General features: G+C 44.0%; 1 protein-coding gene across 1 annotated transcript in view; it reads left to right on the forward strand.

The window, feature by feature from the left end:
* Window positions 1–5,739, forward strand: part of LOC122924276 (BPI fold-containing family C protein-like) — a 31,128-nt gene extending 25,389 nt beyond the window's left edge. The window contains exons 13-16 of the mRNA XM_044275220.1: window positions 998–1,040; window positions 3,265–3,328; window positions 3,415–3,482; window positions 4,425–5,739. Of these exons, the coding sequence (XP_044131155.1) occupies window positions 998–1,040; window positions 3,265–3,328; window positions 3,415–3,482; window positions 4,425–4,457 (208 nt within the window). The 3' untranslated portion in view covers window positions 4,458–5,739. The remainder of the gene's footprint in view (window positions 1–997; window positions 1,041–3,264; window positions 3,329–3,414; window positions 3,483–4,424) is intronic.
* Window positions 5,740–13,785: the final 8,046 nt, after the last annotated feature.

Consider the following 13,785-nt stretch of genomic DNA (forward strand, 5'->3'; position numbering starts at 1 on the left):
CAGCGCAGCAGGTAGGTATGATGCTTCGAATATTGCTAAGTAACCATGGCAACCAGGACTGCAGTAGCGTCCTGGTTGCCATGGTTACCGATCAGAGCCTCAGCGATTAAACTGGGACTCCGATCGGAACTCTTCGCTGCCACCAATGATGGGGGGAGGGGGGAGGCCGCACACTGGCCACCAATGAAACTAATACAATAGAGGGAGGGGGGGCCGGGGGGGGCCACACTGGCCACCAATGAAATTAAAACTGGGGAGGGAGGGGGGTCTGCCCGCTGCTGCCTGGCAGCCCCTGATCTCTTACAGGGGACTATGATATGCACAATTAACCCCCCTTAGGTGCACACCTGAGGGGTTAATTGTGCTGATGACAGCCCCCTGTAAAAGATCGGGTGCTGCCAGGCAGCAGGGGGCAGTCATGTACACAGTTCTTAGTATATTCTAACTTGAAGCGTCCCCATCACCATGGGAACGCCTCTGTGTTAGAATATACTGTCGGATCTGAGTTTCACGATCTAACTCATATCCGACCGTATATTCTAACATAGAGGCGTCCCCATGGTGATGGGGACGCTTCAAGTTAAAATATACCATCGGATTGGAGAAAACTCCGATCCGATGGTATAATAGGGACTCCTGACTTTACATTGAAAGTCAATGGGGGACGGATCCGTTTGCAATTGCACCATATTGTGTCAACGTCAAACGGATCCGTCCCCAGTGACTTGCATTGTAAGTCAGGACGGATCCGTTTGGGTCCGCAAGGCCAGGCGGACACCAAAACAATTTTTTCTTCATGTCCGTGGATCCTCCAAAAATCAAGGAAGACCCACGGAAGAAAAAACGGACACGGATCACGGACCTACGGACCCCGTTTTTGCGGACCTTAAAAAAAAACGCATGAGGCCTAAGAATAACAATACCGCTGATAATCAGATTGTATTACAGCCTACGTATGTGACAAAGGATACTAAAGTTATAATTTGCCGTCCTACAGGTTACAAATCGAAGGGAGTGAAACTGTCATTAAAGTAGAAAAGGTAGGTTAAATACCCATCACTTTGTCATCAATACAGTAGCTGATATGACTCATGATATTGTACGAGTTTCCATACAGGATTTCAGTTGAGTCATGTCTATTAATTGCTTCATTGGTGATGCCATGATGATGACAAATGCATTTGTATTCAGCACCAGTCAATCACATCCTGAGGGCTAGGCAGAGCGCCCTCCTCATGAATACACCGCACTCAAACTATTAAAGGGATTATCTGAGTAAAATTTTAAGGCAGAAAATGTATTAAACTAATAAAAAAAATTATACACATCATCCTCCTGAACCCTCTCTGTTCCAGCGCTGTTGCTTCAGTGTTCCCCACCAATGCAGCTAATCGGATATATAGCCCAAAGAAATGCTGAGGTCAGTGATTGACTGCAGAAGTTATATATATTTTGTGACAACTCTGAGTCACTTAGCTCTCCAGGATCGCCGTCTTCTCCGCTTAGACGGTTGGCACAACTCAAGAAGTCACTTCAACACTGCAGATTTTGGTGCAAACTGGCCACGGCCAGCTTTATTATCACTTTTTACAGCAGACCAAAACATAAACTTAAAACCTTGGTTGTCTGGCCACTGACTATACAAAAGTTCTCCCTCTCTATCAGGATCTGGGCCTACCACCCAGCTCCCCAAAACACAGCAGTGCTGACCCCACACGGGGTTAGAGGGTCCCGGCTCCTTCCCCAGACAGAGAGCCCTGATTGAGGAGCTCAGCCCGCATTTACCTGAGCTCCTCAGCTAGCTGCTAATTCTCTTAGTTACCAGCCTGGCTGCTGCAGACAGTGGGAAAAAAACATTTTCCCAGCCTTTCCTGCTCTCGCCCAGGCTTCATTTCCAATGAAGTTCTGATTTCATGACTATACAGAGGTCAGTGCAAGAGCTCTACGGGTATAACTATACGATGTGTATGATATGTTTTGTTTGCGCTGATTTTTTTTTTTAGCAGAAAATCTGCAACACAAGGGCTCATCCAGACGGTCATATGCTGTCCGCAAAAATGAGGTTCAGTTCTTTTGCGGATTAGATGCTGTCCCATTCACGTCTATGGGGTCTTTTCTTTTACTGCACGGCTCAGCAAAATAAATAAAAACATGCCCTATACTTGTTAGTGAAAATCAGGACATGGAGGACATGGCCCGATTGAAGTCTATGGGTCAGCAAAAAAAACGGAGTGCATTACGCTTTTCTGTGGACATGCTGAACTGTCCACAAAAAATGGATACACATTTTTGCGGACAACATACGGCCGTCTGAATGAGCCCTGGACACTGTAGAGACTTGGAGCTGCAGACTTGTCTGCAGAAAATTTGTACCAAAATTGCACAAAGTATGCCAATAAAACCACACTAGTCGGCCTCATGCACACGGCCGTGCCTTTTTTGCAACAGCGAACCGCGGATCCGCAAAAAACTGAAGCATGCCCGTGTTGCCTTCCGCAATTTGCGGAACGGAACGGGCGCCGGCAGTATAAATGCCTATTCGTGTCCGCAAAGCGCGGACAAAAATAGGACATGTTGTATTTTTTTAATGGGGCCGCAGAACGGAGCCACGTATGCGGACAGCACACGGAGTAAATGGCCGTGTGCATGAGGCCTTTATTGCAGTTTTTGTGTGTTTTTCGTTGTGGATTTTCTGTTTATGTTAACAACCCCATTGAAATATATCGGGAAAACCGCTCTAAAGAATGTGCGGAATCGCACAAACAATTGACATGCTGCGGATTTTAAAAAACGCACAATAGGTCAATTTCCATACGGAGGAAAAACACAAAGTGTATATGTAAGTGAGATTTGTCATATCGCATATGCTTTACTGGTAACTGTATTACGGTGTTGTTTTTCCACACAAAAATCTGTGTGGAAAACCGCACCTAATCCGCGTTGTGTGCTGGTGGCCTCATAAAGTACCAACAAAGTTAATGAGAGTTTCCAAATCTCACTTATGTGGAATGACCTTCAGATTTTTAAATCTACAGCATGTCAATTGTTAGTGCGCACTTGCAATGCAAAGGGTGAAATCTGGGGCAAATCCCTGTCAAAATCCGCTAATAACATATGCAGATTTGAGTGTGGAAAAGCAGTGAAATCCAAGCGAAAATCTGTGAGGAAAACCTGCATAAACTATACTGCTGTGTGGATTTAGCATACATCTTCCCTAAAATGCTCAGAACTCTGTAATAAGTGACCATACTCTCGTTGTACCAGGGGGTCGTGACAGAAAATGGAGTCCAGCAGCTCTTCCAGGAGATAGTAGTACCAAATGTGAATGGTAAGAACTCCAATCCAACTCTAATTGGACAATTCCTCACCACTGTTCACAAGCCCATTCATGTATTCTAATATTTTCATTTGTAGAACAATTAGCAAGTGGAATTTATATTCCCATCAAGTTCGTGACAAAGACGTCGGTCCATGTTAAGCAGGTGAGAAGCTTCTCGATGTGTAAAGCAATGTTCATTCACGTCTCTACTCTCTCCATTAGGTCATTTATGATGTATGGTGACTTTCGTTGGCTCTATTCACATCACTTTATGTTAAGGATTCAATGTATGTACAGGGAGAGCTCTCAGGACATACACCGAATGTAGCCTTAAGCCCCTTTTACTCAATGGAAAGACAAAAGGGTGGCCATGCCCATTTGTCCAGGGGCTATGTGTTGGCACACCTTTTTTTAACTGTATAGAAAGAGCAGCAGACAAAAAAAAAAACATAAAGTGTAGTCAAGTGCATGGTATATGTATTTTTTTACATTCTAGCTACTATAGGCCGTGCTGTGTGCCTCTGCATGGCCGTATAGTGACATACTGTATGTTTGAGCTTCCCCTCAGAGATATATGTCAGGGAATACTCCTGATGTATAACCCCCCACCTAAGGCTCTGACTAGACATGAAAAGAGTGAGGATGGATGCCCCACCGCTCTGAGTACTTTTACAGGGCTTTTCTCTACTAAGATATATGTCCTGTAGATTTAATGGTACTAGGATATGGCAGAAATATCTGCTATGAGGTTCCACTTGCTATAGTCCTGCTGATCACTAGAATAATAATGACTATAATAGTCCAATCATATGGCCTTGGAAAAAAACTGACAGTTGCCAACTTTGGTTGCTAGGGTTGTTGATTGGTTGCTCAAATGTACAGTAAGTTCCCGCTAGTAGACAATAATACAGGACCATGGGGGAGATTACAGCTAGTGAGGCCTGTGCCAACAAGCCATATGATTGGTTACGGTCACTGTGGCACTGAGACATAATTACAGATATACTTGATGACTCTAGATCAGCTTCTCACCATAGATAGTTAGCATTGAATGGATGGAAGCTTTGAGATTATTGCATATATTTAGGAATATCATTTCTTTCAGGGATTTGCGATGTTGGCAGCTGATCTGAAGTAGTGGTCTACACGCCTGAGGCTTCAGATGACATATAATTGGATGTGTTCTGCATCTTCCCAGCAAGCATTGTATGATTTTCGCTGAGTGCTACAAGTGTGGGACATCGTGATATGCATTGTATCCCGGCTGTATATATAGAATCATTTTATATTTATATACCTCAGGATATCTTCATTATCTACCATATTAAACTGAATAGAAATGATGGCTGGACGCTCTTTTCACCGACTCTGAGGGATGTCCAGCAGCTGCCATTGACTCTTGAATATATTTGCTTGGCTGTCCTCCATGTACATGTTAATGGAGAAACTGACATCTTAAAGGGGTTGTCTCAGATTAGAAAACAGGTCAGATTTTTTTTTCACAGAAACAGCACTACTGTTGTACAGGGTCTGTGTATGGTGATGTCCTTTTTTTTTTTTTTTCCCTCTGCATATTATTTTCACATGGACCATTGCCACCAAGTCTCCATATACAGCTAGTTATACCCCCTAAGTTATGTTTTAAATGGTTATCTCACAAAACGTATTTATCTGTTGGATAGTAGTGTGATCCAATTGGTGGGACCCCCAGGAAGGGTCCCCACTCCGAAAAGAGTGTTAGTCCACATGTTGGTCCACTGCGCCATTTCCTTTTAGAAGACTAATGGAGCGCTGTCTGTGTCAGACCCATAGAAGTAAATGGAGGGGTGGGCCGACATGTGCACTACTGCTCCATTCAGAGGGGATCCAAATTCGCTCAGAGTCCCAGCTGTTGGTTAAACCACCCCCACCTGGGAAATCTGACATTTATCACCTATGGGTTGGTGACAAATACTGTGGGATAACCCCTTTAATTGTATGCTGAGTGGTCTCACAATAAGGGCTCATACACATGACCACGCTGTCTGAAAAACACTTATGCCGGTCATGTGCATTCTGCAATTTGTGGAACTGAACAGGGTGCCCATGATAGAAATGCCTATTCTTGTCCCCAAAATGGACAAAAATAGCACGTTCTATTATTATTATATTTTTTGTGGAGCCACGCAACAGAGCATCTTTTGCAGCCCCATTGAAGTGAATAGGTCTGCATCAGAGACACAAGAAATGCAAACCCAAATAACAGTCATGTGCATGAGCCCTAATACTGTACATTTAAGGTCCCCCCGTCACCAAAAAATGAGTCCTTTATTCAATGATACATAAGACTTCTATATTAAGTATTCCTGTTGTACATATTTCATGTAACAAATGCAATTATTTGTATATACAGTAAATAAATGTGTTTCACTTATGTGTGATGTATACTAATAATAATCTTTATCGATAAAACTCCAACATATTCCGCAACGCTTTACAATCAGGGGGTTCATGTACAAACAGAGTCATAAATAACATAGCTGCAAACAGGTCAACAATTAAAACAGGAATGAGGGCCCTGCTCACAAGAGCTTACAGTCTATGAAGAGATAGGGTGAGACAAGAAAAAGTTAACAGGTGCTTGATTTGTACAATGGTCTGGCCATCTTAACACAATAGTGGAGTAGATCTACAGGTGGATTTAGATGGGCCGACTGAGCGGCCGATTGTCGGGAAGTAAGAGTTCCTTTCCAACAGTCAGCTGCTCGTTCAGTGAAGGAGACCGCAGAATTTACATGCAGCTATCTCCTTAAATGTATGAGGACGGGGGATCGCTATAGCAATCCCTCGTCCTCATACGGAATCATGACTTCTGAGAAGCAGCTGTTTAGACCACACAATCTGCTGACCCATGATCGGTGATGCCTGCATGAACGACAGGATCACCCGATGAACGAACGTTTTGCTTGCTCATTAGGTGATCGGCAGCACATTTAGACAGCCAGATGACCGGTCGTTCCCAATAATCTGGACGATTATTGGTGCATCTAAATGCACCTTAAGGCTACATGAGCTGTCACCAGTTAATATCTGTAGTGCTTCTGAGTGAAAGGGGGGTGGTGGACACTGACGGATTAGGGTCAGAAGAATGATGCTGAAGGGGGACGGTGAATGGAGAAGAGTTAGATTAGGGGACGTGATAGGCCAATCTAAAGTGTTGTGTTTTTAGGGAGCGCCTAAAACTGTGGATGTTATGAATTAACCTAATTTTTTGCGGTATGGGCATTCAAGAGAACTGGTGCAGCTTGGGAGAAGTCTTGGAGACGGGAGTGAGAGGTTCGGATGTTGGATGTCAGTCGTAAGTCATTAACTGAACGGAGGGCACGGGTTTGGTGGTTGACAGAGATGTAAGGTGGTGCAGCACTGTGAAGAGCTTTGTGGGTGAGACTGAGGACTTTAAATTGAATCCCGTACTGTATGGAAAACCATTGCAATGACTGGCACAGGGGGGAGGCACTGAAGCAGCAGGTGGACGATAGATGAGCCTGACTGCTGCGCTCAGGATAGATTGGAGAGGGGAGAGTCTGCTAAGGGGAGACCAATTAGTAATGAGTTACAGTAATTCACACGAGAATGGATCAGGGTAACAATGAGTTTTCGTTGCTTCCACAATAAGGCCTCATACTCACGGTCGTAGACATTTTTGCAGTTCACAGTTTGCGGATCCGCAAAACACAGATACTGACCGTGTGCATTCTGCATTTTGCGGAACGGAACGCCCTGCCCTCTGTAAGAACTGCCTATCCCTGTCCGCAAAATGGACCAGAATAGTATGTGTCCCATTAATTTTTTTGCGGGGCCACAGAATGGATCTGCGGAAACGAACAGCACGCGGTGTGCTGTATGGATCTTTTGTGGCCCCATTGAAAAAATGTGGATCAGATGCGGACCAAAGCCACAGTTGTGTGCATGAGGCCTAAGAAAGGAGAGGATGTATACCTACAGTACAGACCAAAAGTTTGGACACACCTTCTCATTCAAAGAGTTTTCTTTATTTTCATGACTATGAAAATTGTAGATTCACACTGAAGGCATCAAAACTATGAATTAACACATGTGGAATTATATACATAACAAAAAAGTGTGAAACAACTGAAAATATGTCATATTCTAGGTTCTTCAAAGTAGCCACCTTTTGCTTTGATTACTGCTTTGCACACTCTTGGCATTCTCTTGATGAGCTTCAAAAGGTAGTCACCCAAAATGGTTTTCACTTCACAGGTGTGCCCTGTCAGGTTTAATAAGTGGGATTTCTTGCCTTAAAAATGGGGTTGGGACCATCAGTTGTGTTGTGGAGAAGTCAGGTGGATACACAGCTGATAGTCCTACTGAATAGACTGTTAGAATTTGTATTATGGCAAGAAAAAAGCAGCTAAGTAAAGAAAAACGAGTGGCCATCATTACTTTAAGAAATGAAGGTCGGTCAGTCTGAAAAATTGGTAAAACTTTGAAAGTGTCCCCAAGTGCAGTCACAAAAACCATCAAGCGCTACAAAGAAACTGGCTCACATGCGGACCGCCCCAGGAAAGGAAGACCAAGAGTCACCTCTGCTGCGGAGGATAAGTTCATCCGAGTCACCAGCCTCAGAAATCGCAGGTTAACAGCAGCTCAGATTAGAGACCAGGTCAATGCCACACAGAGTTCTAGCAGCAGACACATCTCTAGAACAACTGTTAAGAGGAGACTGTGTGAATCAGGCCTTCATGGTAGAATATCTGCTAGGAAACCACTGCTAAGGACAGGCAACAAGCAGAAGAGACTTGTTTGGGCTAAAGAACACAAGGAATGGACATTAGACCAGTGGAAATCTGTGTTTTGGTCTGATGAGTCCAAATTTGAGATCTTTGGTTCCAACCAATGGAAGGACTCTACATGTCTGGTTCCCACCGTGAAGCATGGAGGAGGAGGTGTGATGGTGTGGGGGTGCTTTGCTGGTGACACTGTTGGGGATTTATTCAAAATTGAAGGCATACTGAACCAGCATGGCTACCACAGCACCTTGCAGCGGCATGCTATTCCATCCGGTTTGCGTTTAGTTGGACCATCATTTATTTTTCAACAGGACAACCCTCCAGGTTGTGTAAGGGCTATTTGACCATGAAAGAGTGATGGGGTGCTGCGCCAGATGACCTGGCCTCCACAGTCACCGGACCTGAACCCAATTGAGATGGTTTGGGGTGAGCTAGACCGCAGAGTGAAGGCAAAAGGGCCAACAAGTGCTAAGCATCTCTGGGAACTCCTTCAAGACTGTTGGAAGACCATTTAATGAGCTTCAACTACCTCTTGAAGCTCATCAAGAGAATGCCAAGAGTGCGCAAAGCAGTAATCAAAGCAAAAGGTGGCTACTTTGAAGAACCTAGAATATGACCTATTTTCAGTTGTTTCCCACTTTTTTGTTATCTATATAATTCCACATGTGTTAATTCATAGTTTTGATGCCTTCAGTGTGAATGTACAATTTTCATAGTCATAAAAATAAAGAAAACTCTTTGAATGAGAAGGTGTGTCCAAACTTTTGGTCTGTACTGTATATCTAACTTCCTTTACTTTGGCCCGCAACATCTATTCCACTCTACAATGAGGAGGAAAGAAAAAAACACGTACTGTATTGTCACGGTACCTGACAGAGGTTAGAAGATCAGAGAGACTGATTTCATGTGAGGTTATCTGACAGTCTCTTGATTCTCAGTGTTGTGGTTTGGTAATGACCACACCTCTTGTCAGGTGCAGCTGGTGGTCATTACTGCTTCCCTATTTAGTTTGGTTGCACACTTCATACTATGCGGTTGATATTCTCTGCTTGGATTTGAAAAAGTTGGTGTGTGGACCTTATCCGTGTTCCTGCTTATCCATTTTCTATAAGATAAGTTGTACTGATAAGATAAGTTGTACTGCTCTTTGTATTTGGTTGTTCCCTTGTGCTTCCCTTTCACTATTTCTAGGGTATCTTAGGGCTCCTAGGGTTTAGGTTACGGCGTATGTATTTTCCCACCTTCAGGGTCTATACACACTGACAGGATTCATGGCCAGATCTAGGGTTTTCCTAGGAGGTGACCTTTCCCTTCTACCTAGCCTTGGGGCCTAGTTCTTTGTCCTCTCCCTTCTGTTGTCTTTCTGGTGTACCTCCTCTCCCCATTATTCAGGACATGTATAGAGTAATGATAGTAAAATTATTGAAGGGGGTGTCTTATCTGTGACATTGGTGGCATAGCGCTAGGATATCCCACCAATGTCTTAAAATACCCAAGCACTGGCTCAGCTATTTCCAGCATTCCCACAGTGCGCTCTATTTTGGGGAGCCATTTCTGGAGATGGGAGCGGATCCCAGAGGTGGAATCTGCACCAATCCTACCGATATGCCACCAATGTCTCAGATAACACAACCCTTTTAACTTCCCAACCAGGGTCAACAGTGTCTGAATGTTACGAATGAAATGTCACTTTTGAGAACATTTAAAGGGGTTGCCCAGGATGTTTATATTGATGGCCCATCCTCAGGAAAGGCCATCAATATCTGATCAGTGAGGAGGTCTTGATGATGTCATTGGGACCATCCTGCATCGTACCACTGCCTTCAGGCCTAAACCTTCAGCCTATGAAAATGAACAACAGTTCACAGGAGCCATTGGTTCATTTTCCTGCCGTTCAACTCCAGCACCCCCCTGCAGCGCGGTGGTTGAGGATCTCTGCGATAAAGGACCAATGACCTCATAAAGGTCCTGCCCCTGTATACTAAAACATGTTATTCAACTGCATACTTGACAGCTGGGCTCGAAACGCAATATGGATTTTTTTTTTAGGGCATGGCCATTTTCCTAAAGCCCCACCTCTGTCTCAGAAGATCCCACCCCTTATTGTGACACCCTTTCAAGGCACATATGGGCACCTGGGCTGTGTAAAATCATGCAGCATCCTGACGCCACATACAGTTAGAACCCGTGGAGGGATACCTCCATGAGCTGTGCCAGAAATTTGCCAGCCCTTCCAGGAGTCCAGGAGGTATCTCTGTTTTCCAGGAGGATTAGTAAGTGTGTTTAATGTCTCTACCTTTCTTGAAAGCCCCTTACAGATGTTTTATTTTTCACCTACTTTGCAGTATAATAAAGCATATTATCATTATTATTATTATTATTACTATTATTTATTTTAAAGCGCCATTAATTCCAAGGTGCTGTACATCCAGGCAGTGTTGCACAAATATAAAAATACAATTAACAAGAAACTAATAACAGACTGATACCGAGGGGAAGAGGACCCTGCCCACAAGAGCTTACAATCTATAAGGGAAGGGGAGAACACAGTAGGTGAGGGTATAGGCTGCTCATGTGGCTGTGTGGTGGAAGCATGCTCATTGCAGATGGTAGGCTTTCCTGAAAAGGTGGGTTTTAGGTTACTCTTAAATGTTTGGATGCTGGGGAAGAGCCTGATGTGTTGGGGTAGTGAGTTGCAGAGTAGGGGAGAGGCAGGTGAGAAATCTTGTAGTCAATTGTGTGGGGATGTATCGAGAAAGCAGGTCAGAGATATAAGGAGGTTGTGGACAGACTTATATGTAGTGATGTCCCGAACTATTCGCCGGCGAACATGGCTTGTTCGCGTTGAGCAAACTTTGACCCTGTACCTCACAGTCAGCAGACAAATTCCAGCCAATCAGCAGCAGACCCTCCCTCCCAGACACTCCCACCTCCTGGACAGCATCCATTTTAGATTCATTCGGAAGCTGCATTCTTAGTGAGAGGAGGGACAGTGTAGCTGCTGCTGATTTAATAGGGAAATCGATAGCTAGGGCAGTGTTCTGTGTCCACAGACTCATCTGCTGTAAGGACAGCGTCCTGACAGCACCCCAAAAAGCCCTTTTTAGGGCTGGTACATTAGTCTGTTTTATATTTATATATATATATATATATATATATATATATATATTGCAGTTGCCTGCCCGTGTGTGAGGGGCTGCAGGCCCACAGACTGTACTGTGTGCACACCACTCATATAGGGTGTCACAGTACCTTGCAGATAAAACTAAAGTCAATTTATTTTTTATCTGCAATAAATATAATCGCAGTTGCAAGCCAGTGAGTGTCTGGCCCACAGACTGTACTGTGGCCACTGGCCAGGCCACCACTCATACCGTTATAGGGTGTCACAATACCTTGCAGATAAAACTAAAGTCAATTTATTTTTTCTCTGTGATATAATCGCAGTTGCCAGACAGTGAGAGGCTGCAGGCTCACAGACTGTACTGTGTGCACACCATTCATACAGGGTGTCACAATACCTTGCAGATAACACTAAAGTCAATTTATTTTTTCTCTGTAATATAATCGCAGTTGCAAGCCAGTGAGTGTCTAGCCCACAGACTATACTGTGGCCACTGGCCAGGCCACCACTCATACCGTTACAGGGTGTCACAATACTTTGCAGATAAAACTAAAGTCAATTTATTTTTTCTCTGTGATATAATCGCAGTTGCAAGCCAGTGTGTGTCAGGCCCACACAGACTGTACTGTGCCCACTGCCCACTACTTATATAGGGTGTCACAGCACATTGCTCAGTTGCACCAGTTTTCTGTTACCTTACTTTTCAGACATTACCAGGGTCTCTAGCAACCACATCTGTCCGGCCTCGCAGCAAGCTGTGGTAATGAACCAAGGTATAGCCTTAGCTTCCTACCAACTTGAGTGGTTACATTTGTTATATGGGAATTAATTTTAAAAAAATACTGAAAATACTTAAATATTACTTTATTATAAATATATTCCCAAATAACTTTAATTAGTTATAATGGCTCATTTTGTCTGGGGAACTTTCATCTGGAGAAATAAAATGGCCACCATGCTACTAAGACAGACAAAACCTGTCCTAATCACACAGCAGCACTTAGCTGCACTCATCCTCCTCTCTGCTCTGCTTGTCAGGAATTAAGATCCTGAATACAGTTTAATATGATCTTCAGCTGAATCTCTGTAAGAATGGCGTTCATGAGGAGACGTGAAGTACAGAGAGGCTAGAGGGAGTGATGAGCAGCAGCACTTGTATGCAGTCTCCATTACCAAAGCTACACATTACCACAGTCTGTCCTGTGTGTATATACAGGTCCTTCTAAAAAAATTAGCATATTGTGATAAAGTTAATTATTTTCTGTAATGTACTGATAATTATTAGACTTTCATATATTTTAGATTCATTACACACCAACTGAAGTAGTTCAAGCCTTTTATTGTTTTAATATTGATGATTTTGGCATACAGCTCATGAAAACCCAAATTTCCTATCTCAAAAAATTAGCATATTTCATCCGACCAATAAAAGAAAAGTGTTTTTAATACAAAAAAAGTCAACCTTCAAATAATTATGTTCAGTTATGCACTCAATACTTGGTCGGGAATCCTTTTGCAGAAATGCCTGCTTCAATGCGGCGTGGCATGGAGGCAATCAGCCTGTGGCACTGCTGAGGTGTTATGGAGGCCCAGGATGCTTCGATAGCGGCCTTAAGCTCATCCAGAGTGTTGGGTCTTGCGTCTCTCAACTTTCTCTTCCCAATATCCCACAGATTCTCTATGGGGTTCAGGTCAGGAGAGTTGGCAGGCCAATTGAGCACAGTAATACCATGGTCAGTAAACCATTTACCAGTGGTTTTGGCACTGTGAGCAGGTGCCAGGTCGTGCTGAAAAATGAAATCTTCATCTCCATAAAGCTTTTCAGCAGATGGAAGCATGAAGTGCTCCAAAATCTCCTGATAGCTAGCTGCATTGACCCTGCCCTTGATAAAACACAGTGGACCAACACCAGCAGCTGACATGGCACCCCAGACCATCACTGACTGTGGGTACTTGACACTGGACTTCAGGCATTTTGGCATTTCCCTCTTCCTCCAGACTCTGGCACCTTGATTTCCGAATGACATGCAAAATTAGCTTTCATCCGAAAAAAGTACTTTGGACCACTGAGCAACAGTCCAGTGCTGCTTCTCTGTAGCCCAGGTCAGGCGCTTCTGCCGCTGTTTCTGGTTCAAAAGTGGCTTGACCTGGGGAATGCGGCACCTGTAGCCCATTTCCTGCACACGCCTGTACACGGTGGCTCTGGATGTTTCTACTCCAGACTCAGTCCACTGCTTCCGCAGGTCCCCCAAGGTCTGGAATCGGTCCTTCTCCACAATCTTCCTCAGGGTCCGGTCACCTCTTCTCGTTGTGCAGCGTTTTCTGCCACACTTTTTCCTTCCCACAGACTTCCCACTGAGGTGCCTTGATACAGCACTCTGGGAACAGCCTATTCGTTCAGAAATTTCTTTCTGTGTCTTACCCTCTTGCTTGAGGGTGTCAATGATGGCCTTCTGGACAGCAGTCAGGTCGGCAGTCTTACCCATGATTGCGGTTTTGAGTAATGAACCAGGCTGGGAGTTTTTAAAAGCCTCAGGAATCTTTTGCAGGTG

Source organism: Bufo gargarizans, unplaced genomic scaffold (genome assembly GCF_014858855.1).
Source record: "Bufo gargarizans isolate SCDJY-AF-19 unplaced genomic scaffold, ASM1485885v1 original_scaffold_979_pilon, whole genome shotgun sequence".
In the NCBI taxonomy this organism is placed as follows: domain Eukaryota; kingdom Metazoa; phylum Chordata; class Amphibia; order Anura; family Bufonidae; genus Bufo; species Bufo gargarizans.